Source organism: Anopheles gambiae, chromosome 2 (genome assembly GCF_943734735.2).
Source record: "Anopheles gambiae chromosome 2, idAnoGambNW_F1_1, whole genome shotgun sequence".
NCBI lineage: Eukaryota > Metazoa > Arthropoda > Insecta > Diptera > Culicidae > Anopheles > Anopheles gambiae.
Genome location: NC_064601.1, coordinates 14,422,753 through 14,446,223, shown reverse-complemented (window position 1 = coordinate 14,446,223; position 23,471 = coordinate 14,422,753). Strand labels below are relative to the sequence as shown.

The 23,471-nt window shown below is 50.7% G+C and overlaps 4 protein-coding genes across 7 annotated transcripts; 2 read left to right on the top strand and 2 right to left on the bottom strand.

Annotated features, from left to right (window-relative positions):
* Nucleotides 1–946: 946 nt before the first annotated feature.
* On the bottom strand, nucleotides 947–16,970 carry LOC1281044 (all trans-polyprenyl-diphosphate synthase PDSS1). 4 transcript variants are annotated; one of them, XM_061647321.1, is made up of 3 exons: nucleotides 15,937–16,077; nucleotides 3,964–4,022; nucleotides 947–3,594 (listed from the first exon to the last, which is right to left on the bottom strand). In XM_061647321.1, the coding sequence occupies exon 3, from the start codon at nucleotides 3,579–3,581 to the stop codon at nucleotides 2,364–2,366; it is 1,218 nt and encodes a 405-aa protein (XP_061503305.1). In that variant the 5' UTR covers nucleotides 3,582–3,594; nucleotides 3,964–4,022; nucleotides 15,937–16,077; the 3' UTR covers nucleotides 947–2,363. The 4 variants fall into 4 exon arrangements, with proteins under 4 accessions (XP_061503305.1, XP_061503306.1, XP_061503303.1 ...); XM_061647322.1 differs by lacking the exons at nucleotides 3,964–4,022; nucleotides 15,937–16,077 and adding an exon at nucleotides 16,879–16,970; XM_061647319.1 differs by lacking the exons at nucleotides 3,964–4,022; nucleotides 15,937–16,077 and adding an exon at nucleotides 16,655–16,781.
* On the top strand, nucleotides 10,974–17,930 carry LOC1281045 (IQ and ubiquitin-like domain-containing protein). Its single transcript, XM_320979.3, has 7 exons — nucleotides 10,974–11,747; nucleotides 12,140–12,276; nucleotides 12,358–12,685; nucleotides 15,940–16,286; nucleotides 16,366–16,544; nucleotides 16,675–16,810; nucleotides 16,946–17,930. The coding sequence occupies exons 1-7, from the start codon at nucleotides 11,335–11,337 to the stop codon at nucleotides 17,488–17,490; spliced, it is 2,085 nt and encodes a 694-aa protein (XP_320979.3). The 5' UTR covers nucleotides 10,974–11,334; the 3' UTR covers nucleotides 17,491–17,930.
* LOC1281046 (FAST kinase domain-containing protein 3, mitochondrial) lies at nucleotides 17,532–20,343 on the bottom strand. Its single transcript, XM_320980.6, has 6 exons — nucleotides 19,900–20,343; nucleotides 19,518–19,715; nucleotides 19,252–19,439; nucleotides 18,103–19,162; nucleotides 17,958–18,027; nucleotides 17,532–17,872 (listed from the first exon to the last, which is right to left on the bottom strand). The coding sequence occupies exons 2-6, from the start codon at nucleotides 19,711–19,713 to the stop codon at nucleotides 17,659–17,661; spliced, it is 1,728 nt and encodes a 575-aa protein (XP_320980.5). The 5' UTR covers nucleotides 19,714–19,715; nucleotides 19,900–20,343; the 3' UTR covers nucleotides 17,532–17,658.
* Nucleotides 20,268–23,453, top strand: LOC1281047 (MOB kinase activator-like 1). The gene is made up of 3 exons (XM_320981.4): nucleotides 20,268–20,889; nucleotides 21,030–21,190; nucleotides 21,557–23,453. The coding sequence occupies exons 1-3, from the start codon at nucleotides 20,876–20,878 to the stop codon at nucleotides 22,027–22,029; spliced, it is 648 nt and encodes a 215-aa protein (XP_320981.3). The 5' UTR covers nucleotides 20,268–20,875; the 3' UTR covers nucleotides 22,030–23,453.
* Nucleotides 23,454–23,471: the final 18 nt, after the last annotated feature.

The window sequence follows — 23,471 nt, the reverse complement described above, 5'->3', positions numbered from 1 at the left end:
CGGTAAACAAAACTAATCACCCTTCTCAGTGTGTTGGCGAGGGCGAGGGGAGTAAGGTTGGTCCCCCCGCCGCCTCTCATCACCAGGTCGGCGGAGAGGCGGGAGGGAAGACCCTTGCCGAGGGTGGCAAATATAGAGCACCTTCCACGCGAGTGCTGTTAGTGAAAACCGTGGAAAAGCGCTGTTTGTCTCAACGAAAAAGCGCAGTCGAAGAGAAAAGAAAAGAAAGAACAAAACAATCCTTAACTCTAAAATCCACACACTCGCTACAAGACTCGTCTCTCGTGTGTCAAGAACCGTTTTCGACGCCAAAGTGCATTTCGTCGTCGTCGGGGGTGGGCTGCTGCAGCGGCGCACTCCAACGGAAACGGCAGGCAGCAGCCACCGACCGGCGGGCCGCGGATGGCATTTCCCTTGTAATTAAAACAATTTCGAACAATAGCCCAGATCTTTAACAGGTTTTTTTTTCCTTAGGCAGCGCGGCTGCATTCGTTTGCTGTCCCTCTTGCGGGCTGCTACCAACTCCCCCACCTCCTCCCTTTCTCGGTGTAAATGCATCTTCCTGGAAGCAACGGGAGGCGAGCGCAATGTTACGCTATGTTGATAAGTGATTTATTAACCACCTCACCCGTGATTCCCGGTCTGCGCATCTAATTATGCTAAAGCTAATAATCATTCACTCGGTTCGCCCATTCATCGGTTAGTCTTGCCCCCACCCCCCCTCCGCGCCATGCGCTCCTCCTTTTGGATCCGCACGGTGGGTGAAGGGGAAGTCTTTGATTTTTGTTAGATAGTTTCAAAAGACGTTTCACAGTTTGGTTCAATAAAACAATCGAACACAGCTAGAAGCCACAAACTAAAGGCTTTTCATAAATTAAGGACTTAAAGAATTTTTTGGGAAAGATTCAATAACATGGGAAAATTAAATATGGAATTTTAAGAGATGATCTTTTTAATGATTTTTTTATTTAAATATTATTTATCAAGATATTTTTAAAATATCATTCAATTTTAAAACCAAATTTTTCTTCCTTTCTTTCGACATGTAACGCACGCAGACTATTAAAAACACACTTACAACTTTAATTAACAAGTAAGTAATTCAGTCCATTTTTTGTCAAAAATTGTTTTTTTTTCAATAATTTTAAAGTCATACACTTCCGCACCGGTTTGTTTTTTTAATCCCAACATGGAACATTATCCTCCTTTTAATCCCAACATGGAACCAATCACTCACGAGCGGCGCATTTTGTTCCCAACGCGTCCCACTGTACGGGAGGAAACGGCGGAAGCATTGGAAAGGGAGTAAGGGCGCTGCGGTTTTCCCCCTGCTTTTTCCCTGCTGGAGAGGATGAACCAGTTGCAATCCGATCCTCGGTCCCCGTGGTGCTGTGCTGTGTGTTGGTGTGCGGGGAGCCAATCCAAGCCACACGTACACATCATTCATTTACCACACCTAGCGATTCTACGAAATGCGCGGCCCACCCTGAAGTGCGCGGACCGTTTGGCAGTGCATTCCCGCTTGTTTAAGCGCGCCCTAATTGGGGGAAAACAACACAGCGCCACGATGAAGATGGGGGAAGGGGGGGAGGAGTGCTAGAGCGTCATCCTTCCCGCTTTTCGCTCATTAGATTTTTGAGATCGCTACGGGCTAGCTGGGTTCGTCGCTTGTTGACGCTTGCCTAAACAGACTGGTCAATGGAACGAGGCTGCGCGCGTCAAAGTATCACCCTGAGCGAATGGAGGGTGGCTAAAACCGATCCCACTAACGATATTCTAGGAATGATTTAAGGAGAGAAAACAAAAGAAAGAAAGGCTTGAAAGAACGAAAGCAACAAAACAAAAAAAGGTGATGAGTGCGGGAGTGCGTGAGCTTTATCGTTTACTCCATTACACGCGTGCATGTTAATGATCGACATTCTTCGTGGCCATAATGATCGGTTGATGAGAACTGCATACACATACACACAGACACATCTTTCCATGCTTCTCCCGGCGGGTCCATAAATATGGAAGTATGGTTGAGCGCGTAAAAATACAATTACTTGCGTAGTGGAGGATTGGATTGCGTTGCGCTTCTGTTGCGTGCCCACGGATAAGGATCGAATCCGTTCGTTCGCTGACCCCCCACAGCCCGCACAACGTTTTAATGAATGATTTGATGGGCGAGATTTGAAGCGTAATTTTGGGTTTCGGCCGCCGCAGTTTTCTTGTGCTTAATTGACAATAAATATGTTATGACTACCGCAATGACTACCGCACGTTTTTTACCGCACATTTACAGATGTAAAGTAGTAAATTGTGTGCAGGCGTGTAGAAAAGTTCAGACTCTCTTTGGCAGCGCGCGCTTAAACGCGCTATCACTACTTCATCCGATTCAGGACAAAGTCACACACCACCACCAGCGCCTGCTGGTAAGGCGACTGGTCGAACTGGCTGGCGAGCCGGCGTGCCTCGGCGCAGTGCTTGCGGGCGAGGAAGCGCGTCTGCTCCAGCCCCTCCGACCGGTGCACCAGCTCGTACGCTCGCTCAGTGTCCCCCTCGCCCCGGAAGCGGCGCACAATCATCGCATTCAGCTCGGGAAACTGCTCGCACGCGAACAGTACCGGGGCGGTCGCGAGCCCGAGCTTCAGGTCGACGGCCGCCGGTTTGCCCATCGCTTCCGCGCTCGACACAAAGTCGAGCAGATCGTCCACCAGCTGAAACGCTAGGCCAAGGTTCCGCCCGTACTGGAAGCTAATCTCGGCGGTCCGTTCGCCCACCCCGGTCAGTACGGCGACCGCCTTCAGGCTGTTCGCTATCAGCGATGCCGTCTTCCGGTAGGAGCGGGCGAAGTAGTGCGCAAAGCGTTCGTTTTCCGTTTCCTTCGTGTCGAGCTGCATCAGCTCGCCCTGCACCAGATCGGCCAGTATCTCGCTGAGGATGAGCGTCACGTCGTTGTGCTGCAGCCGGGCGAGCATCATCGACACGACGGCGAGGATGTAGTCGCCGGCCTGGGCCACCTGCTGCTGGTTCCACAGCACGTTCACGCTTGGTTTGCCGCGCCGGGCGAACGACTGGTCGATGACGTCGTCGTGCACCAGGCTGGCGGTGTGGATCATCTCCGATATCATTGCTATCTGCCGCTGGCCCTTCGTAATCGGGCGGTCGCTATGGAGCGCCTTCGCCATCAGTATCGTAATCATCGGCCGGAGCGCTTTGCCCTGCCCGTCGAAGTAGTAGGTGGCGATTCTGCCCAGCTCCGGGTGGTTTGTGGCGAGCTCGATTTCCTCCCTAATGTCCTGGTAGATGTGCCGCAGCTCGCCTTCCAGCAGGACGTACGGATCGACCGTTTCGTGCTGCCTGGTGCAGAAGTGTTGAAGGACGGAGCAGCTTTTCTGGAGCACCGATCCAACGGGTTGTGCTGCGATGGGTTTTACCCGTTGCGAGGGAAGGAAGCGTTTGCTGGCGGTGGAATGAATGGCACTGCGTGTGATGGTCGCTATCGTTGGCGTTCTCCATCCTGCTGGGTTGATGTGGTGCAGCAGCGTGCCCGCAATCTTGGATGATAGCAGCAAGGCTTGATTGTGCAGGGGAATCATTGGCAGACTAAGACTAGAAGAAAAAGAGCAAAATGAAAGGTTTATAAACACCACGAAACATTGCATCGTATCAATATGCCGGTGCTACATTTGATGAATCAGCTCCTACACAGTCCGAACAGAGTCGATTTCCAACCACACTGAGGACTCATTTCAACCGGATGCGTGGTACTAATTGGGTGGACAGCTTGTGCACGAAGCTGTAGCAAACATTCTGCATCTTGATGCTTTTTTTTAAGTTGGTATTAGCCAGCAGCCAGCGTGGAGCAGCACATTAGCCAGCAGAGAACTCAGATAAATGTTCCAATCTTTTCAACAAAAACTAGTTGTTTAGCAGTAAACTAACAGTAGCATAGCAAAACAAATGGTCACTTTAGCTTACCATCAGCTCGAAGGATAACAACAGCATTGCTCTCCCTGTGCTGGCGCTACCAACTGCATCTGAAAATAACTAAAATTGCATAATGATCCAAGGACAATTGTACGATGTTTGCAAGAGGAGAAGACGAAATAAACATCCCTCCTGCGCATGCGTGTGCCGTATGTTTAAAGGTAAACAACAAGGGTGTGGTGGTAGTCTAGACTATCGCCGTTTAGGGACACACACACGCAATCAAGAGAAGGATTGTAGTAAAAAGACAATTGAATAAACTGTTAACTGACTAGTGTTATATGCAATAATTGGTTAGTATTTCAAACTTCAACGAAATGGAAAATAGGAAATGTAGGTTTTTGCGTGCATTTCTCCTGAGCCCTGACAAGCAACAAAACGGAAGAAACACAACTATTAACATGGCATAAATCACCACAGCAATACACCCAACACTGCGAACGGACTTGGCCAGTTCAACCTGTTCGCATGATACCCCAACGTATCATTTCGGAGAGCACATAAATCAAATTAGTGCAACGGCACATCCAGGGGACAGGCCGACCAGCCAGCCACCCAGCCAGCCGACCGGTACCTCGCAGTTGTCCCGTTCACTGTCCCAGCACAAACACGAACCATTTAACAACAACCCCTGTGTTGCTCGCTGTTGCTTTTGATGAATGGTTATTAAAATTCTAATTGACTTGTTTTCCATTTACAATTACATCATCGTAAAAGCAAAACCAAACACAATGCCACTCGATCGATCTGGGGAAATGAAAAATCTAGTTTACACCAAACCGACGGGGCGGGCTTCGAACGCGCCATATCGCGGCCAGAGAAATCGATCATTTCGTCATAAACTTATCATTACGCGGCGGTCATCCCGATCAACCGTTGCATCCGCTCCGGGCCCTTCAAAATGCGCCACCAAATCCATTTATACTCCCGCGTGCGCGCGTGTGGCCGGTGTGTGCGCGCTCGTTTAGTGATCATAAACAAGAAATGGATACCACCAGCACGACAGCGCACGATGGGAGCTTCCTCGGTCGGTGGCAGAAATGAAGATATTCTCGACATAATATACCCAACAGGGGAGGGCGGCTATTGGAGAGAGACCTCCATAAACCAAAAACGTGAACACGAGGGAAGTGGACCACCACCCGTCCGGCAGTTGTGTGATTTGTGATCGTTATTCCTGTGCTGACGTTTATTCCCTCGTGCCTTTTGTGTGTGTGTGTGTGACTTGGTTTTTCCAACCAAAACCGAAAAAGGGTGTCCAAAGCTTTCCGTTAATGGATCCGCGGCAGCGTTGGTTCCTCCTGTCGGCGTTGCATGGGGTGTGTATGCAATGCAACTACTTCTCTCCACCGAAGGGAGAGGGAGAGTAGTAGTCGGTTGGAAGTTTTACCAACCGCTTTAGGTGTGCCATTGGGTCAGTATGCTAATTTCGCGTTATTATTTTCCACTCCGCTTTCGACCGAGACACAGAGAGCACAGAGGGGCGCAAGTGCGGACAGGCGTCATCTTAAGCAGGTGGAATTAATTTGTACCAAATTTTTGGGCCCAAGATGCGCCTCCAACAGGCTACCCGTAGTCATCCGAAGTGATTAAGTGTAGAGAGTCCAGGGAACGGACGACTAATGTCTTACCTTCTGCGCTCCACGCGCCATTCGAGCAGTGCGCCGGCTTGTCCACCCACTCGCGCTCAATGAGTCTGGGCGAACAGCTTGAGAGCTTGGGAATTCGGTACCCGAAAAATTATCCCCCAAAAATGGCCCTACTGACCGAAGCAAAAAAAAAAAAACATGACTGAAATGAATTGAGCGGCATTAACATTGGTGACATTCTCCAAATCGCATTCTGACGACTCCCGGACGACTCCCGATTTCCCGGTGCCCGGTTCGGGGAGTCACCGTCGACCAGCATGACAATGAAATGGATACATCTTTCGACGGGATGCCACAGCCCGGCGCGAGTGTTCGAACGTTCCCAGACTTGATAATGAGCCAAATGAGAGGGGGATGCCATTGGGGACACTGAGTTCTCGCCAAACGTAATTGTGCGAAGGATTGTCCACAGGGCCACCAAGTACTGTTAGCTTTTTTTTGGGGGAAGAGTTGGTGGTTTGCATTTGAAGTCTGGATCAGAGGGCGAAGACGAAGCGTTGAATATTCATTACACATTACACAGTTGTTGTTATTCTGTCTTTTTTTTTGCGATTCCGCGTGACGTCCGGTACCGGATCGAACGTTCTTGCGCATCGTTCTTGCGCATCGTTGTCTTCTAGAAGTGGCGCGCTCTTATGTCATAACACACCCCGACGCAACTCTGGAACCTTTCTCTCCCCCACCCGTGTGTGTGTGTGTGCAGGCACATTTGCATACTGTTTACCGTCGCTTATTTATAGCTCCCTGGTGGGCACGGAACCAAACCGACCACGGTGTGCAAATGGATAAATGGATCGGCAAAGAAATGCTGACACCCGGCAGCAGATTGTCATAAAACAACAGCCGGCTTAGCAGCAGATATTTCTATCACGTTTTCCTTCAAAATGATCCACAACCCCTTTTAGATCGGGACGTCTTCATTAATCATACCCCTGCGTTTGCATGGCTGCTTCCATCTTCCTTTACTTTCGATATAGTTTATCTTAAATACTATTTTCCACCATTCGGACCATTTAGTGCGCGAGTTCATGGTCAACACTGCTTTATGGGCGGTGTTTTTTGGGTAAGCCGACTACAGATCACTTACACCCGGCGGAACGTACCCCAATTCCCAAAAACCGGCAATTTGTGCTCTAATTAATGCAAATCGAATCACAACTTCTCTCGGTGCTTTATCTCCTCGGGCCACACATTAGCCGGGTCGGCCGAAGGTGAAGGTTAACGAGAGAGCGCACGGTGTCTGCTCGTGATCACCTTCGTGCCTCCCTCCCTCCCTCCCGTTTGCTACTGTTCTGTCCCGGAAGCGACAGAAATCTCACGATAATGATCGCGTGATGTACGATGACGGTTGTTTGAAAGGTTCGCAAGAGTGGCGCTGGAAATGCGGCCGCAGTCCCGCGAGTCCTGTTCGGTCCTTTCGTGCCCCACAGAAGCACAATTTCCAAACAAAGGCATTGAATAGAAGTAAAAGAACACGCTACGGCCCCCAACGCAAACAACCCCCGGCACTCGGGTTCGATTTTCGCAGCAACGGATGGCGGTCTGGTGCGTTCCCCACGCGCTTCCGGTAAGGCGTTTGGTGCGCCTGGAGCTTGAAAACGTTTGGAATGGAGAGAAAAGATTGATGACTTTTAATTTGATCGCTATTCATGGCTCAAACCGAGATAGTGTAGGGCAGCATCGCTACCCCCGCCAGCACACGACATAGGCACTACTGCACTGCGCCAATCGGCACGCCAAAATGGGGTCAAATTCTTGCCTCGCACGGGCGCACTCCGGTTTTCACCGGCAGACTCGCCTAATAGACTGATCGGGACTGAGTCGGATCTAAGTTTGTTGCAGCGCACGGCCAACGCGGCTGGGCAGTAACTGGAGCCGAGGGCTTCCCATGGGAAGCGTCGTCCAGGACAGGGACAACGTGGCGGAAAAGGACAAAGCTCTCACCACACGCAATGACAAGCGGTTGACATGTTGACATGATACGCAATCACTTCCAAGCTTACGCACCCGCGGCTCGAACCCCGAACGGGGGAAGGCTTGAGGTTTTGGGGCCTTTTTTTTGCATCTTGTTGCGTGCAAAAAAAAACATCCACCACAACAGCTTCCCTCCTCTCCTGACTGATTGTGGCGGGGTTTGTGTCATTTGATGCTCGTTCCCAACGTTCTGCGGCGCATCATCCATCACGCGCGACTGCAAATCAATGGCTGCACATAATTCAGCACCGGCAGAAACAGTTAGGGCGGCCCGGGCTCCCGTCCCGTTGCTGATTACACCCGTACGCGTGGTAAAGTCACTCAGACCGCGGGCGTCCCGCATCACGTGCATCAGTTTTGCCGGGCCATCGTTGCCACCGTACGGCACACACACACACACACACATTTCCCACGCGAGGGCACACCGAAACCGCAGAATGGATTTAATTATATTCTCGTTCGTTCGCTCGTTCGTCTCCCCCCCCCCCCCCTCCCCTTTTGCGGGGGGCCAGAGAGTGCCAGATCGGCTGACAAAGATTTGAACCAAACCGAAGCGACTTTCTTCCCCATTTCGGTCTCCATTTGGTGTACCTTTTGGAACGGGGCAAACGATTGCTTCATGGTATTTTTCTTGCCCCGGCTCCATCTTCGTATCCTTCCACCTACACTGCACACATCCCGGTGTGTACCGGTGTGTGTGTGTGTGTGTATCTTGTTGGTGGATGTTGTTTTTTGCGCTACACTCTACTATCCCGTTACCCCGCCAGAAAGACATCGCAAGGGGAGAACGCGAAAGACGCGAGCGCGCACCCGCAAAAATGGAACACTGCGCGCGAATGACGAAACCCCGATGGCCCCGAATTTCATCCATCCAAAACCACCAACACCAGTTTTTTTTATGTGCTGCAAAGAGCTTAGGGTGTTTTTCTTGTGCAACAAAAAATAACCCTTCCCACACGCAAATAGACGCAAAAAACAAGAGCGCATTATAGCGTTCCACCGGGGATACGCGCGGGTTCGTGGTTTTCACTTTCGCGCATGTTACTTGTTTGCACGCAAAATCGATCGATCGATCGTTGTTGTTTTGTACCACAAGGGGAGTAGGTAAGGAAACCGTTTCTGCTTCCTTCCAAGCTTTAGATATTGATCACTATCGATCAGAAGAAGAAAAAACATGACCGAGCTGGGGAGGATCTCCCTATCCTCCCTTTTTTTTAACCCCGATCGCCGATTTAAAATGGCCATAGGAAGGAAGCGTACGATCAGCGTTGGTACGCGGAAACCGACACCGTTTACACCGTTTCTTCTATCGCAAACGTGCGTACTAAAGTGTCGAGTGTGTGCTGTGCTGTTGCGCACCGTAATTGATGGTGTGCTGGAAGGGCGATAAACGTTCCATGAAGGCTCCGCTGCTTTCACTGCGCGCTGTTGAGGCGTTGTGCCCTTCGGCCCTTCTGTAAAAAAACGGATGTCAAAACGGCTGCTGTGATTAGCGCATCGGATTAGCGTGCGCTTCCGCACGTAAGGCTCGGCCGGATTGGTGGGGTTTGAATCGACGCCGGGTAACGGGTTCGAAGGAACGGCAAACTGCTAGATGGTCCTGTACGACACAGGCTTTACTAGGTCAGTTATGCAGTAAATTTAATCATGATAAAGAGGTTCAATTATGGTACTAAATAACGTTAATTTTACATTGCGTGTATGCAAACATGTGAGTGTGAGCTATCAAATTATTCTTTTTTTGTTGTTTTGCAACAGCCTGACCGAACGTACGTCAATAATAAAAGAGTAAAGAATAATATCATAAAAAATATTGTTTAGAATGCGATCCCTTTCGCTCATGGTATGCAGAGGCTCGTTTTTGTACACAAATCACGATCGTCGCATATTTCATGTTGACCTATTTTGACATACAAATTCAAAAAACAAAACAAAAAATATAAACAGAAAAAATCCCTCACAATGTAAAATAACAGACAGAAAACGTAGAGGCAATAAAAAGGAACGTTTGTGGAACCCTTTCTCCTGCCGTTCGATCACATTCGCTCCCTCCCTTTTCGCATCTGTTACTTTAGTAACAATAAATTTATTTCCGATAATTTTCAACAACGGCGATTCGATCTTAATGCGCACGCTTAAAAATTTGTCCGGTCTCTCTCGTGTTTGCTTTCTAACTCCTTGCTGCTAATTGCGCCAAACTCGACCTTCTTTGACCCTTTCGCTAAGGTTTGCGACCTTAGCATGAAGCGCTAGTCATCTCGCTCTTATCACTGCCTAATCTCCTGATCGTACGCTAGCGCCAATCTGCGCTTGGTGGTGGAATCGCTCCGGTTAATCCGTTCGCTTCAATCCGTTCGCTGACAGGTGTTTGTTTACATCATACCGCGTGCCAAAACGTGTCAACACATCTAAAATCCAATATCGCGCAGAATGGTTTGAAACGCCAGTGATTTGTGATTTCCGCACATTCCCTATCGTGGCGCCGAAGGTTCTGCGTGTTTTGAGTTTTCGTCGTTCGCTCCACAATCGATTTAAATGTTGTCAAACGATCACAGATCCCAAGACGGGCTACAAAAAAAACAATCTCATCGGCAATGTTAAGCAAACACAGAAGATACATCGATACGGGTTGGCACATGTGGGAAAAGCGCATGGCACACACTCACTCACTAAGCAGTCCGAAGGGCCGGCCAAGCAATAAGGGCGAGCTGTATGTGTGTGTCTTTCTCTTGCCACATCAGGGCGAAGAGGCGAATTGTACTTCCACTGTCTTTACAGTTATTTATGCGATGGCAAACATCTCATAATTAGCGGTTGGCGGCACCCATTTCCATCCCGGTAGATGATGAGCGGGAACGGTGGGCAGAAACGGTAGAGCAGCCCGAGCTATGAGAATCGCCGTGTTCTGTGCTCTCTTTCGGTCACCTTGTATGCACTGTGTATTCTAAAGCATTATACATTTTCACTTAAGCCGACGGGGGTCGTAGGCCCCTCATGCCGGACGGATGAGTTTTCGAAAAATGTATATTCTTGTCTATGCTCCCCCGCCCGCCCGTTAGTCAAGCTGCTCCTTTTTTTCTCCAGCGAATGATTCGATCCGATCGATCCGAATCGTGCCGCGTCTTGACCCGAAGACGATCCGTGGGGTGATGAGGGGACAGTGTAATAATCATCATCATTGCACCTACCCACCCACCCTCGTATGGAATGGATGGGTGACGTTGGTAGGCGGCGTTCTAATATCACATTCTGCCACAAGGGGCCAAATCGCAGGCGCCGGCACCCTTAGCAACCGTCGCGCCGCGTGAACTCCACACGTTACCATGTGAACTGCCGCCGTTGCCGGTGCTGCTGCTGCTACTTCGATGTTCGTTATTTGTTTTTCACCGCTCAACAGCGCTTGGGATGCTTTCCATCCGTTCTGCTGCCCTTTGCTTCAGCTCAGTGCACACACACACACCGGGGGCGGAAAAAACACACAACTGCTAACGTCACGCGCTTCATCGCAACGCACCGGACATTGCTTTTCTGCTGCTGCCGTCGCCGCCGCCCCCCGGGGAAGATAGTGTTTGCCAGCGGTTCCGGCAGTTCCGGCCGAAGTTCCAGCCTGTGTGTGTGTGTGTGTCGGGGAAGGGGTGAAAGTGACGAGAACGCAGGTCGGCGAATAACCTCCAACAAACAGGGCGCGCCCACCCACCCGTACAGCAATATCAATTACAAACGAGCCGCCCTCCCGAGGATGGGTGGTGAAGAGGGCGAATCATTCTCGGTGGCGGGCACGAGCGCTTCCGGCGGTACGCTGTCCATCTCGGTGCCGGGCGGTGGCAGCAGCAGTACTGGTGGCGGTGGTCCCGGTGCCCGTACGACCGGCCGAAAGGATGTGACCGTCAAGTTCCATCTCATGAAAGCACAAGTGGTTGCCCACGCCTACCCGCGCCAGCACACGCTGGAGGAGGTGAAGGAGCACATTGCGTGCAAGTTTCAGGTGAAATCGAAATTCCTGGTGCTGCGCCAGGCGGGCGCGGAGCTGCCCGGCCACCGGCGGCTGGAGGAGCTGTGCGTCAGCGAGTACAACGTGTGCGATCTGGAGCTGCTGCTGTCCGAGCTCGCCCGGGACGAGAATGTGCAGCTCAACCTGAAGCTGTACTACCGGTAAGGTGGTTTTGTGGTGGTAGTGGTGGTCGGCTGGGAAGCCGCCGTGGGAAGACTCCCACCCGGCATGGCATATTTTCAGCTTAATTGGGCGGCAAGCGGGTTGCATTTGCTTTCGGTGGTTGCAGGAGCGCGTTTCCAGCACAAATTCCCTCTTGGAAATGGAGTTTTCCTCGCTGGGAAATGGTTTGAAGTTTAATTGTGGAAAAGCGGGAAGAATGTTTGAGTAGAGCGCCTCCGGGGGAGGTACATTCAGTTCAAGAAAAACGATTTTTATTCCAACATTCAGACATTCTAGAAATTCCAATTCTTCAATGGATATTAATTGGGCACACACAGGCCCTCTAGTCTGTGATATTGCATAGAATATTAATGTGTCAATTCCTTTCCAGCAATCTCACCCTGCCCGACATCATAACGGTGCGCATTGCCGGCGAGGACGGCAAACCGAGCCGCGACGTGGTGGTGGAAATTGAGAACCAAGTCATCACCAAACCCTTCGTCGGGGGCTACATCAACAAGCAAAACAGTAAGCACTGCACAGTTCGTCCCCCTACCCTTCCCGCCCACCTCTTTAATGCTGCTGCCCGCGGTTTGTCGCCATTTCCAGACGTTGAGTACCATCACGCCTTCACGCAGACGGGCCCACCGGCGGATCGGTTAGCTCGGCCCGGGACCAAATTTAGCCGCGACACGCAAACCATATGCGAACGGACGACCACCACCACCATCCCGCGCTGCCAGGCGGTGCAGCATTCGGGGCTGGCGGTGGCCGAACGCAAAGTGCCCGACGGACCGTGCCGCCAGCCGCTGCCGTACGAAACGGCGCAGGAGCTCGAGCGGCGCAAAGACGTCGCCGGCAAGGTGCTGCTGATACAGCGCAACTTCCGGCGTGTGCTGTGGCAGCGGCTCGTTAAAAAGAGTGCCGCCGAATGGAGGTAAGCGGTGTGCGCTTGCGCAAGATGATCAATTAATTTCCTCTCCGCTCGCTCGGACTATTATTATGGTCGACAAATTGTGCTAAAAAAAAGCAACCAACCCTATTGCCTTTTTTGGGCATATTCGGGTGGATTAGACAGGCGTTAGAGGGAGGGGCAGAGGAGAAGGAAAATCCCCTTTTTGCTCCAGGAAGTGGTCCCCTTTGTCCATCACGGCACCCGGCCAAACGATTGCAAATTTGTCAAAACAGATGAAAAGCTCACCCGGCATGGGTCCGCAGGGAGGAAATTGAAAAAGGTGGTGAACAATACTCGCCTATGCGAACACTGCCCCTGATGAGATTCGTTCTACACCACCACGGTTCCGTACCTTTTTGGCGCACGGTGCGCCAACTGGTGAAAAGTGTAGCGGAACGCCACAGTTTTGCGCACTCGGCCTGCGCACGCCTGCCTGCCCGTGCACAGAATCGAACCCGGGGAACAAGGTTTTAACCGCAGGCCATAAACCTGCATCTAGGCCGGTGCGTGATAAAATCTCAATAGATAAGTTCTGGGTTTCCCCGGTTGTTTGGGGGAGGATCCATCCCGTGCCGTTGGCCGGTCAGTTTTCCTGCTCGTTCGTTAGTTCTTGACCAGTGAGCAGGTGAGGTGGCCGCCCGGTAAGGTGGGAATGTAATTACGAGTGACGTCAGCGGTGCCGCTACCGAGCGTGCACTCGATGTGCATTCAATCTCATAGATCCCCCCCCCCCCCCTTTGATGCCGCTAACCACACATCACCCACATGCCTAATGTGTCGTAAGCATGCAGCCTCATACATCTTCATCAACGAACGCAACAAATGTGTGGATTTTAGCAACATTTTAACGGACCGTTCCATGGGGGACCTACCGCAGTGTTTGCCGATTTATGTTCCGTTTTACAGTTCCCTATTAATTGTACTCACCTATTCGGCTTTCGGTTGGGAATGTAAATAGAGCCAAATACTCCCAACTCCTCCTTTTTAATGCCTTGCCGTCCCACTTGCTAAGCCGTAACAGCGCAGAGCGTGCTGTTCGGCAGCTCATCTCGTCATCGTTCGCTCGGCTAATGATGCGCGTTTAAGTGTGGCAGCCTCCGCCGTCCAGTTCGCCCGGATTCGCGATTGGATCATCGGAATGCGTCAGATGTCCCATTAAATTGCTTAACTGACCAACGCTCATTAGAACGCTCCACCGACTCACCGGCCGGGAATAGTGTCGGGCTGAAATAATTGCAACCGGGAGTACTGCCGGGAGGGTACCGACCGCTACTAGCGCCACACCGTTGCCGCGTAGCCCAGAAGGGTTGCCACCGGGCCGATATTGATTCAGGGCCCTCTGCATTACACCGATTAATCGTACGATTTACTGGCCCGCCACACCATCCACCATCGTTATGATCGTAAAAGGGGCACTCTGCTCTGTGTCGTGATCGTGGCACGATCGCGTCCCATTGGAACCGTTTCGCCGCTCACTCGTGGGCGGAACAAACCCAATCGATGATTACTACTCTCCTCGTTTACCCCACAACTGGAATGAATTTATCGATCACTTCCTTAACGGCAGCGCGCGATCGGACACTCGCCGTAGCTACGAATTAACAAGCTTATCAAACGAATTCCTGCGCAGGCGGCAGCGTGCGACGGCCTCGTGTCCCGGCTGTTCGCCGCAAAAGCATCGACCCAGCAGTCTGTCTTCAACCTCGTTTCACGGTTTAACAGGGTCTCGCTATATAGCTATTACTCTGCACAAATGCACACCGCGTGTGGAATATTAATTCATTAGAAGGATTTGTTATGGTAATGGATATTGTCGCACACGGTGGGTGTGAAGGGAAGGAGCCAATCTCCCCCTACGGTTGGGTGGATGAAAAACGCGAAAAGTGGCAGTTAGCAGTGGGTCGGCGCGCGCATGGCTCTACCATCTGTGTTCATTTCTCGCCGACTTTTCATAATAGGAATTAGGACGAATTAATCTTTTCCTCCCAGGAGCTGCTGCTGTTGTCAGACAGCAGATTTTGCTATAATTATTGTTTAACACGTTGGCAGCCATGCCATTTTGAGCGAAGTTCTCCGTAGGGCAACAGGAAGCGCTTTAAGGCGCACGCCGCATGGTTTTGGTGCTCAGTGCTTCCCTCACCTCGATGTGGTTCTTTGTCAATTTTTAACAATAATATTCATTAAGATGATGCCTTTCTGATATCTAGTTTAGAGTTCAACAATTTAAAATCTTAGAAAAAGCCTTTGTTTTGTCTCGATATCTATTGTAAGCATGAGAGTGCAAACCCAATTCGCCCAGCAGCGAAAACGTGTTCTCTAAAGTTATCTAAATACATTTCTGAAGAATAATGATCTTCTCAGATCCATAAGAATATCAATGGTTCGTGTATCTCAAAGAGTTATAAATCAGTAAAGAGTCATGAATTTCTAATGGCCTCGGACTTACGAATCGCAACCGGAGTTACGTGTAGATGTGATGATTTACGGACAACTAGAACCGCTCGCACAAAAAGAATTGATCAGTCATAACGCAACATTTGGCAATCGTTTCGACGAGACACGGAAAAGAGGTTGAATTTGCACAAAATTCAAGAATCACAGCGTAAAATCCAAGTTGATATGGATTACATCAAAATCTATTTAAATCGCTTATCGATGTGCCTCACTACGATCAAGCGTGCCAAAAGAGATAATGGATCTTTCAATAAGGATATATGAACCATTAGATTTTCTTGAATTTAGCAAGTTTCATGAATCCTTAGAGTCTTTGGAGATTCATACATTTTCAGAGGTTCCGACATCTTCAGAGATTCATGTCATGTACTTGGATATTTATGATTATTAAAGCTTGCGATTCAGATTCAAAGATTCAGTTTGAAGAATCATTCAGATCCATGAATCTGAGTCCGTATTTCCCCATCTCTATAGTTAGTACGTGTATTATAAGCTACTGTTCTGTATGTTTAGCAGGAGTAAAGAGGATGGCGCACTCGTACTGATAACCTTTTCTAGTTGCATGATTTGTCCTCACCTTGAAAGCGGGTGATGTGCCCCCGTTGGAAACAATACCATCACCCGCAAACGAGCCCTTTTGGAGCTTGATCCTCATGCGAGAAAGCAAACCCGTTGTGCCTGAAGGCATCAAAACAGACCACTTGGGCAACTTTTGCAACTCAAATTTCGCAAACAAATTGCACAGCTCTCCCTATTCCTCTGTTCCAATTCCTACTCACCAGAGCGTTGCAGCAACGGCAGCAGGCAAATGAAGCCGGTGCACAGGAATCGAAAACCCTCGCGCACAACAAAACGGCCGTCTCCCGGGCGTACCCCAAAACGAACGAAGAGTTCGACGCACTGTTCGCTCAGATTCACTGCTGGAAGGAGAACGAGATGAAGCTGATCCGCGAAAAGTACTCCGGGGCGCCCAAAATAGCAGAGATGAACATACTGCTCGACAAAGAAATTCAGCTGCTGAACGGCGTCGAGCGGCAGCGGCGCGCCATCCGCCGGGAGCAGCTGGAGGAGGTCGTCGAGCGGCAGCTGGTGAAAATCAGTGAACCGAAGCGTTGGGTCGGCTACAACAGTAAGTAGTACACCGTGTAGAGGGAGCGTGGGACACGCCGGCTAATTGATAGCTTAATATCCCTCGCCTCCTCTTCCAGATCGCGTTATCGAGATGGAAACACCGCAAACGCAACGGGCCCGCTTTCTGCTGGTGTACTATCGCCGGTTAAAAATGGCCCTACCGCCAAGTGCCGGTGGCGATCCGCAAGAGCACATGGCACTGCTGGACGAACTGGCTGATGTAATTGTGCAGGAGAACCATCCCGCCACGGAAGAGGTACAGTTTACGTGCTCCGTTTGACGTTTAATCACATGTTTCAGTGTGTGCGTGCGTGTGTATTTGTTTTTGGCACAATTTAAAATCTAATTCTAATCCTCTTTCCTTACCGCGGAATTCAAATGGAAAGCTGGAAAACTTGCTGCAACGGGAACGCAAACTGCTACTCTGTCATCTGCGCACGGAAGATTTGTCGATTCTGCGGAAGCGGCAGCTAACCCTACTAGCCGATATTATACGCACCGATCCGGAAAAGGCACGCGAAAGTAAGTGCACATCCCCAGAGTACACAACATGCGAATTTGGCTTTGGATAAGTGTAATTCTATAAATACCTGTCCTACGGTACTCTTGCTCTCTTTCTCTCTCTCTCTCTCTCTCTTTCTGTCTCCAATTCTAAAGGGCCGGTTACGAAACTGTGCCGCAAATGCAAAAAACTTCGCCCGGCAAACGCATTCACCGTGCACACACGCCAACGATCGGCTGACGTTTGTGGCCAGTGCACGTCACTGCTCGGATCGACCGTTGATATTGCCGTCTATCGCTCGATCCTGCGTGCAATAAGGCGCGACGAGCGGAAGCGCGGCTCGCTCGCGTCCTACGCGTTCATCATACAGGAGAACGACATCAAGCACATAGTGGAAAACATTTGGCACGGCCATTCGGTCATCTCGAACGATACGGATCGGGCCGACCTGATGCTGCCGCGCTGGAATGTCGCCCAGGACTGGTCGCCGTGGAACTGCATCTGCCTGACCGAGCAGGAAACGCGGGCCCACCTGAAGCTGCAGCGGCTGGACCGCTTCTATCAGCCGAGCGTGCTGAAGGAAATACAAAGCAAGCACGCACTGGCCCGGTCCGTGTTCGGGCAGCTGCGCGAGATCGACCAGGAGTTTACCGAGTCCGGCGACTGGTGGCAGGTCGGGCTGGACGAGAAGCTGGTGTAAAAACGCCCCGTGAGCCAGGGTTTGCACACACACACACACACTACGTTTTAGGGGTAATATTTTATTCTCTTCATTCTTAACGACATAACCGAGAGCAGCCCCGCGCCGGTCGGTCACTAGGTGCGAGGCGAGGAACCTCCAAAGGATGTAGCGCAGCGCGAGCGGCGCCTACTGTTTGCTGGTAACGATGGATTTGAACTTTTTCTGCAAATATTCCACGCGCTTCAGCAGCTTGTCGCTGGTGCTGAACTCGTTGTACGGTATCGACAGTACGGTGTAGCCCTCCTGCTCCAGTAACCGCATGTTCAGTGCCTGTATGCCGTTCAGCGCGACGTGCGGTCCCTGACACATGTCGTGATAGTCGTGCACTAGCAGCGCAATCCTGCGAACGAACGGAACCAGAAAGCGAATAAATTTATTTTGATAGTGTTTTTGGTAAATTTGTGCTGGTGGAAGGACGCACGTACCTCGTGCCTTGCTCATGTTCCTTATCAACGGGCAGTGGCAGGCATTTCTTATCCAAAACGCATTCAGCATCTGAGAAAAGAGAAGGAAAATACTCATTATTTAGCACTCCTTTTACCCCTCGCCAGCTTTCAATTCGATGCTTACCAATCGTGAATCCCATGGTCGTTGTCTGACTAATTTTAACCATACTTTCCGACGGTATTAGACTCTTCAGCGCGTCCAGCATGCCCGTCACCAGCACTCGCTTATCCTTCGACGGCTCGAACGGTACAAACAGCTCCGCTCGATGCGTGGCAAGCAGCGATTCCTTCGCACCGGGCACCCGTTTGGCTGCGGCGGCCATATTAAGTAGCTTGATTTTCATCGAAGGTTGCAAGTTGCCACGCCGCTCGTCCTGCAGCCGGCGGAAAAAGTCAGCATTCAGCACAGACGACAGCTGCTCACCGCTGACACAGTTCAGAATGGTTAACGACCACACCGTGTTGAGCCAATCGGTCGAGCGTATGAAATCGTTCTCCGACACGTTCGCCACCAACTTCGCCTTTATCGTGTCCATACTGATCGGCTCGTAGTTTAGCGTGGCCAACGAAAGTAGCAGCGAGCCGAGCTGGGTCGGTTTGCACAGCTCGTGGTGTGCCGCGATCCACCCGCACAGATTGTCCAGCACCGCGCCATCCCGATAACGCAGCATGCCCAGGCTCGTCAGCACCGACACAATCGGGGCCATTTTGTCCGTATTTTTGGATAGCTCCCGGTCGACATCGGCACAGATCCGTCCGGTCAGCACAACGTCGCGAAAGTTGAGGCACGCCATCGCGTACAGCAGATCGCCACACTCCTTCAGGTTCAGCTGGCCCGGACTGCTGGCAATGTTGAACGACAGCGAGCGTAGCAGCGGAATGCTGCGCTTCTTCTTCGCCGCCAACGATGACATGACTTTGATCATTTGAGGTAGCGTAAGACCGGCGATCAGTTTGGCCGCTTCATCATTGGCGGTGATGCCCAGCACGGTCTGTAGATCGTCACCCTGCAGCTCGGTTGATTTCGCCGAGGGACCCCCGCCGTTGGTACGGGCGCCGCCAGCCGTGCGTTGCGTTCCCGTGCGCCCAAGCAGACTGCACAGCTCGACAAAGCGTGAATCGTTCTCAAAGTCTGACAGGTTGACCTTCTTTATCGAGCTCCATTCGGCCAGTATGGAAACGATCTAAAAGTGCAAACAGACAAAAAAACAAACATACACTTTTAGCACGTGGTGCAATCGGCAGCGAAAGCTTCTCCAGCGGGGGCACACACTTTCAGCGCTTGTTTTCGATTCACTTTTGTCACGTCCGACACGGCCAACAGCTCTGCGACCGTGTTTGCCTTCATAATCATCTCATCGATCTGAACGTCCTGCTTCGCGTCGGAACCGCCAGCGGCACCATCCTCCCTTCCATTCTCGTCACTGCGCAGGGAAGCAAAAGCGGCTGCCACGATAGGATCTAAAAGGACACCCAACAGAGGTAACGTTAGTTAGCAATAGCCATCTCCGGAAGTCAGAACATGTTTGCTCCCTTTACTTTTGGAACCTCCTGCCACTACTGCACTGCCGTTACTGCCGGGTGTGTTGCGCGAAAGTTTTGGTTGCACTTTGATGCGGTCCCCGTTGCCATCCGCGGCAATCGCCTTGGCCGTGGCGGCACTCGTCGATATGCTGTAGGTGCGAGCATTTAAACAGTACCTGAAGCTGCGACCGATACATCGTAAGTTAATCATATCTGTTGTTTGGGAGGGTGAAAAAAGCACAAAAACACATTTCACAACCGGGTTTACAGCATTTTATGTAATATGTTTATCCGCGAGCGGTGCCAAGGTGGGAGCGGTAGGAGCGGTTTGACGCGCAAACTGGCCATTTGATGGGGGAGTTTGGGATGCACTGGGCTACCCAGGGTGTGTACTTACTGCTTATTCTAATGTTGCACCAAGAAATAAGTTAAAAAACTCTCTAAATCTAAACTTAACCGAATGATATCTTGCGGTACCGAGTGGCCCCAAAACATGTCAAATTTCGATGCGTGCAAAAATGACAGCTGGCAGAATACAACAACAAGAAGACATTTTCACTTTCTGCTCCAATCGGGCAAAGAGCATGATCAGAAAATTGCACTTTTATCTGAACAATTTTCACAAAATTAATAGAAAATTAAAAACAAAACACCACGCCAGAAAATTCGCCAAACCAATTCAGCATCGCCACCTGCTGAGTCGTCGAGAGGCGCGTGTAAACCTGCACCGCATCTGACACTGCGGTGGGCTGTCAAAACCACACACACCACCACCAGTCGGAACAACAAATCCAACACAAACGCCCACACATGCATCTGGCCATAGGTGTTTTATTGTACTACGAGAGGTGTCGCTCCACTGCCCAGAGTGTGTTCCAAAGATTCGTTTTGTTTCGTCTTTAATTTTTGACTTTCTCAATTCGCCTTCATGTTGCTCCGTTCGTAAGTTGTTCCAGTCCATTCCGAGGCAGGCCGTACTATTGTTTCCGTCGTCGTCCCATCGTTTCGGTAGCACGGCAGGTTTCCTCACCCTCCCCCGGTTTCTCGACCTGTTACGTTTCGGTCCGTCTCGGTTCGGTTTCGCTTTCTCGGGTTTTTTGGTGTGATAAGTGCGAACCGCCGTTGTTGGCCCAATATACCGTCGTGGACCGCTCCATCCCTTTGGCTTGGGACAGTGCAAAGGGCAACGAGTGGTAGGGTTCTGTTTTTTTCTTTGACTAGCCGACCACACCGGGAGCAGGATAGGATCAGTCCGTCCTATCTGCGCGGTCTCCATCCGAGTGTGGCCCCCCCCTTCCCTCCTTCGTTTCGTCGATCTGGGGGTAGAAAGCAACGAGGGCCGAACTCATTCAAGCAGCACAGAACCCAGCGCAATGAGCTTCCTGTTGTAAGTATCCGCTAACCCAGTGGTGCAGAAGATTTCGGGTGCACCTCCGCAGCCCGGGACGGGGGCCCCAAAAATAACACCAAACACACCCGCCCCGCAAAACACTAATCGTTTGTCTTCCATTTCCCCTTTCCCGGCAGTCGCTCGAGCAAAACATTCAAACCAAAGAAAAACATTCCGGAAGGCACACACCAGTATGACCTTATGAAGCATGCGGCCGCGACGCTCGGGTCGGGCAATTTGCGCAACGCGGTACAGCTTCCCGACGGCGAAGATCTCAACGAATGGGTGGCAGTCAACAGTAAGTGTGCCGCTGCGTACCCCCCTCTTTCCCCCGTTTTCCCGTTAACTTTCTAGTGCGCACCTGGTGTGTATGTATGCGCATGTGGCCGTGTGTGTGTGTGTTTACATCCAACCGAGCGCAACCGGGCACGTTTCCGCGGACGTCACGTTCGTCCGCTTCCATTGATAAGTTGGTGGCAGATAATTTTATCCTCGTGTTGGTACGCGTGTCCGGTCACCGTATCAAACGCCCGTATCGTAGTTGTTCTTTCTTTGCGCCCACCGCTCAATTGCACGATTTGCTACTCCCACCTCCTCCACTCAACCCGTACCATTCCATCGCACTAACGGGACCCAAAATTATGCCTCTGTGTTCTATTTTTAGCGGTAGACTTCTTTAATCAAATCAACATGCTGTACGGTACAATCACGGAGTTTTGCACCGAGGACACATGCAGCATTATGTCGGCCGGGCCAAAGTACGAGTACCACTGGGCGGACGGGCAGACGGTGAAGAAACCGATCAAGTGCAGTGCGCCCAAATACATCGACTACCTGATGACGTGGGTGCAGGACCAGCTCGATGATGAAACGCTCTTCCCGTCCAAGATCGGCGTACCGTTTCCGAAGAACTTCATCAACATCGCCAAAACGATCCTGAAGCGACTGTTTCGCGTGTACGCGCACATCTACCATCAGCACTTCTCCGAGGTGGTGCGGTTGAGCGAGGAAGCCCATCTGAACACTTCCTTCAAGCACTTCATCTACTTCGTGCAGGAGTTCAATCTGATCGATCGCCGGGAGCTAGCGCCACTGCAGGATCTTATCGACAAGCTCATCACAAAGGATGGCCGATAAGTGCGACCGAACGCCCGGCTGTCGGTTTCACACTTACCGGGGGGGGGGGGGGGGGGGGGGGGGGGGGGAGGGAGGGTTTGGTACGATTCATCCAGCGTGATGGTTACGGGACGATGTGACACACAAGACAGACCGACTCGCTCCACTCCACTACCCCATCCCCACCCCTTATTCTTAGCGGCCTCATCTCTCGCCCTTGCACCGGAAATCCGCGACCCTCTCTCACTAAGCTAATTTATTTCTTTTACCGCTACGATGTTCTCGAATGTGTGTTTTTTTTTTAAATTAAAGTACGTTTTACATGTTAAGAGCTTTGTGCCCGTGCCTGGCTTCTACCGGGAGTCCCTACTCGCTTGCCGATGATAATAATGGAGCAGAGAGAAAAAAGAACGGTAGGGAGCCTAGGCTCCAGCGGCAGAGAGGTGGCAGTGTGGTGTAAACGGGTGGCATTTTATGAAAATGTCCTCACAATGTTTGTCTCGTACACGGTCGCAGTCGGGTCGTGTTCCGCAATCCGCAATTTTGTATATATCGTTGATAGATACCGCCTGTGTTTCCTTTTTCGGTTTCCTTTCGTTTGATTGATACGCACTGCGAATTTTGTGCAATTGCAATTGCGCAACCCAGCCAGATGATCGTTTCTGTTCGTTTGCTGCTACGAGAGCAAAGAAAGAGAGAGAGAGAGAGAGAATGGCATTGACAATGTAGTCCCAAGAGTAAATCGAACAAATTTCGCGTGTCCGTGAATGCATACGATGTGAAATGACCGTTTTAGTGATGCTGCTTGATTTGAGATTTTAGTTGCCCGTACAAAGAAACAATAATGATCTAGGGAAGAGTATTGGTTTGACGAGGTATGCCTGGCAGTGTAAAGACAATTTAAACCCCGCTTCAGCATTCTGCACGCGAAACAGAACATGCTCGGTACGACGGGAAGACGATTGCACTCGACTTTTCTGTACGTTTCTGTGAACACGCTCTTTGTTGCTGCTTTGCGGATACTATTTTACCATCAAAAAGGACAGGGAAATCCAAATGCAGACACAAACGAGAAACGAACGGACGAATAATATGCTAAAAGCAGCGCCAACAATTGACTGATAACGGTGGAGAGAAATAAAAAAAAAACAATGCACAGGGCAGCAATGGAAACGATAGGCTTACAAGAAATCATACAATTAAAGAAAGTAAGAATAATACTATACAACCCCGTAGCAACAGTAATGTGACGCAGGAAATGTAAAGAGAGCTGGAAAATGGAGCATTTTTAGATTTCAAAGAACGAAAAGGAACGAAGCTATTCGAGTGAAGCGCGGATGCAGAAACAGGACAAGGGGGCTGCGTTTGGCCGACGATTGCAACGTGCGAAACGATGTGAACGCATTAAAAAACAAAAAGGTACGATAACTGTAGATTTCTTTTAATTCGCGTGTGTGTTTGTT

Coding starts and splice junctions, on each gene's coding strand:
- LOC1281044 (XM_061647322.1), bottom strand. CDS start 3,581: ATGATTCCCCTGCACAATCAAGCCTTGCTGCTATCATCCAAGATTGCG.
- LOC1281045 (XM_320979.3), top strand. CDS start 11,335: ATGGGTGGTGAAGAGGGCGAATCATTCTCGGTGGCGGGCACGAGCGCT. Junction 11,748..12,139: donor AACCTGAAGCTGTACTACCG/GTAAGGTGGTTT, acceptor ATTCCTTTCCAG/CAATCTCACCCTGCCCGACA. Junction 12,277..12,357: donor CTACATCAACAAGCAAAACA/GTAAGCACTGCA, acceptor CGCCATTTCCAG/ACGTTGAGTACCATCACGCC.
- LOC1281046 (XM_320980.6), bottom strand. CDS start 19,713: ATGATTAACTTACGATGTATCGGTCGCAGCTTCAGGTACTGTTTAAAT. Junction 19,440..19,517: donor AGTGGCAGGAGGTTCCAAAA/GTAAAGGGAGCA, acceptor GTGTCCTTTTAG/ATCCTATCGTGGCAGCCGCT. Junction 19,163..19,251: donor ATCGAAAACAAGCGCTGAAA/GTGTGTGCCCCC, acceptor TTGCACTTTTAG/ATCGTTTCCATACTGGCCGA.
- LOC1281047 (XM_320981.4), top strand. Junction 21,191..21,556: donor CGAATGGGTGGCAGTCAACA/GTAAGTGTGCCG, acceptor TTCTATTTTTAG/CGGTAGACTTCTTTAATCAA.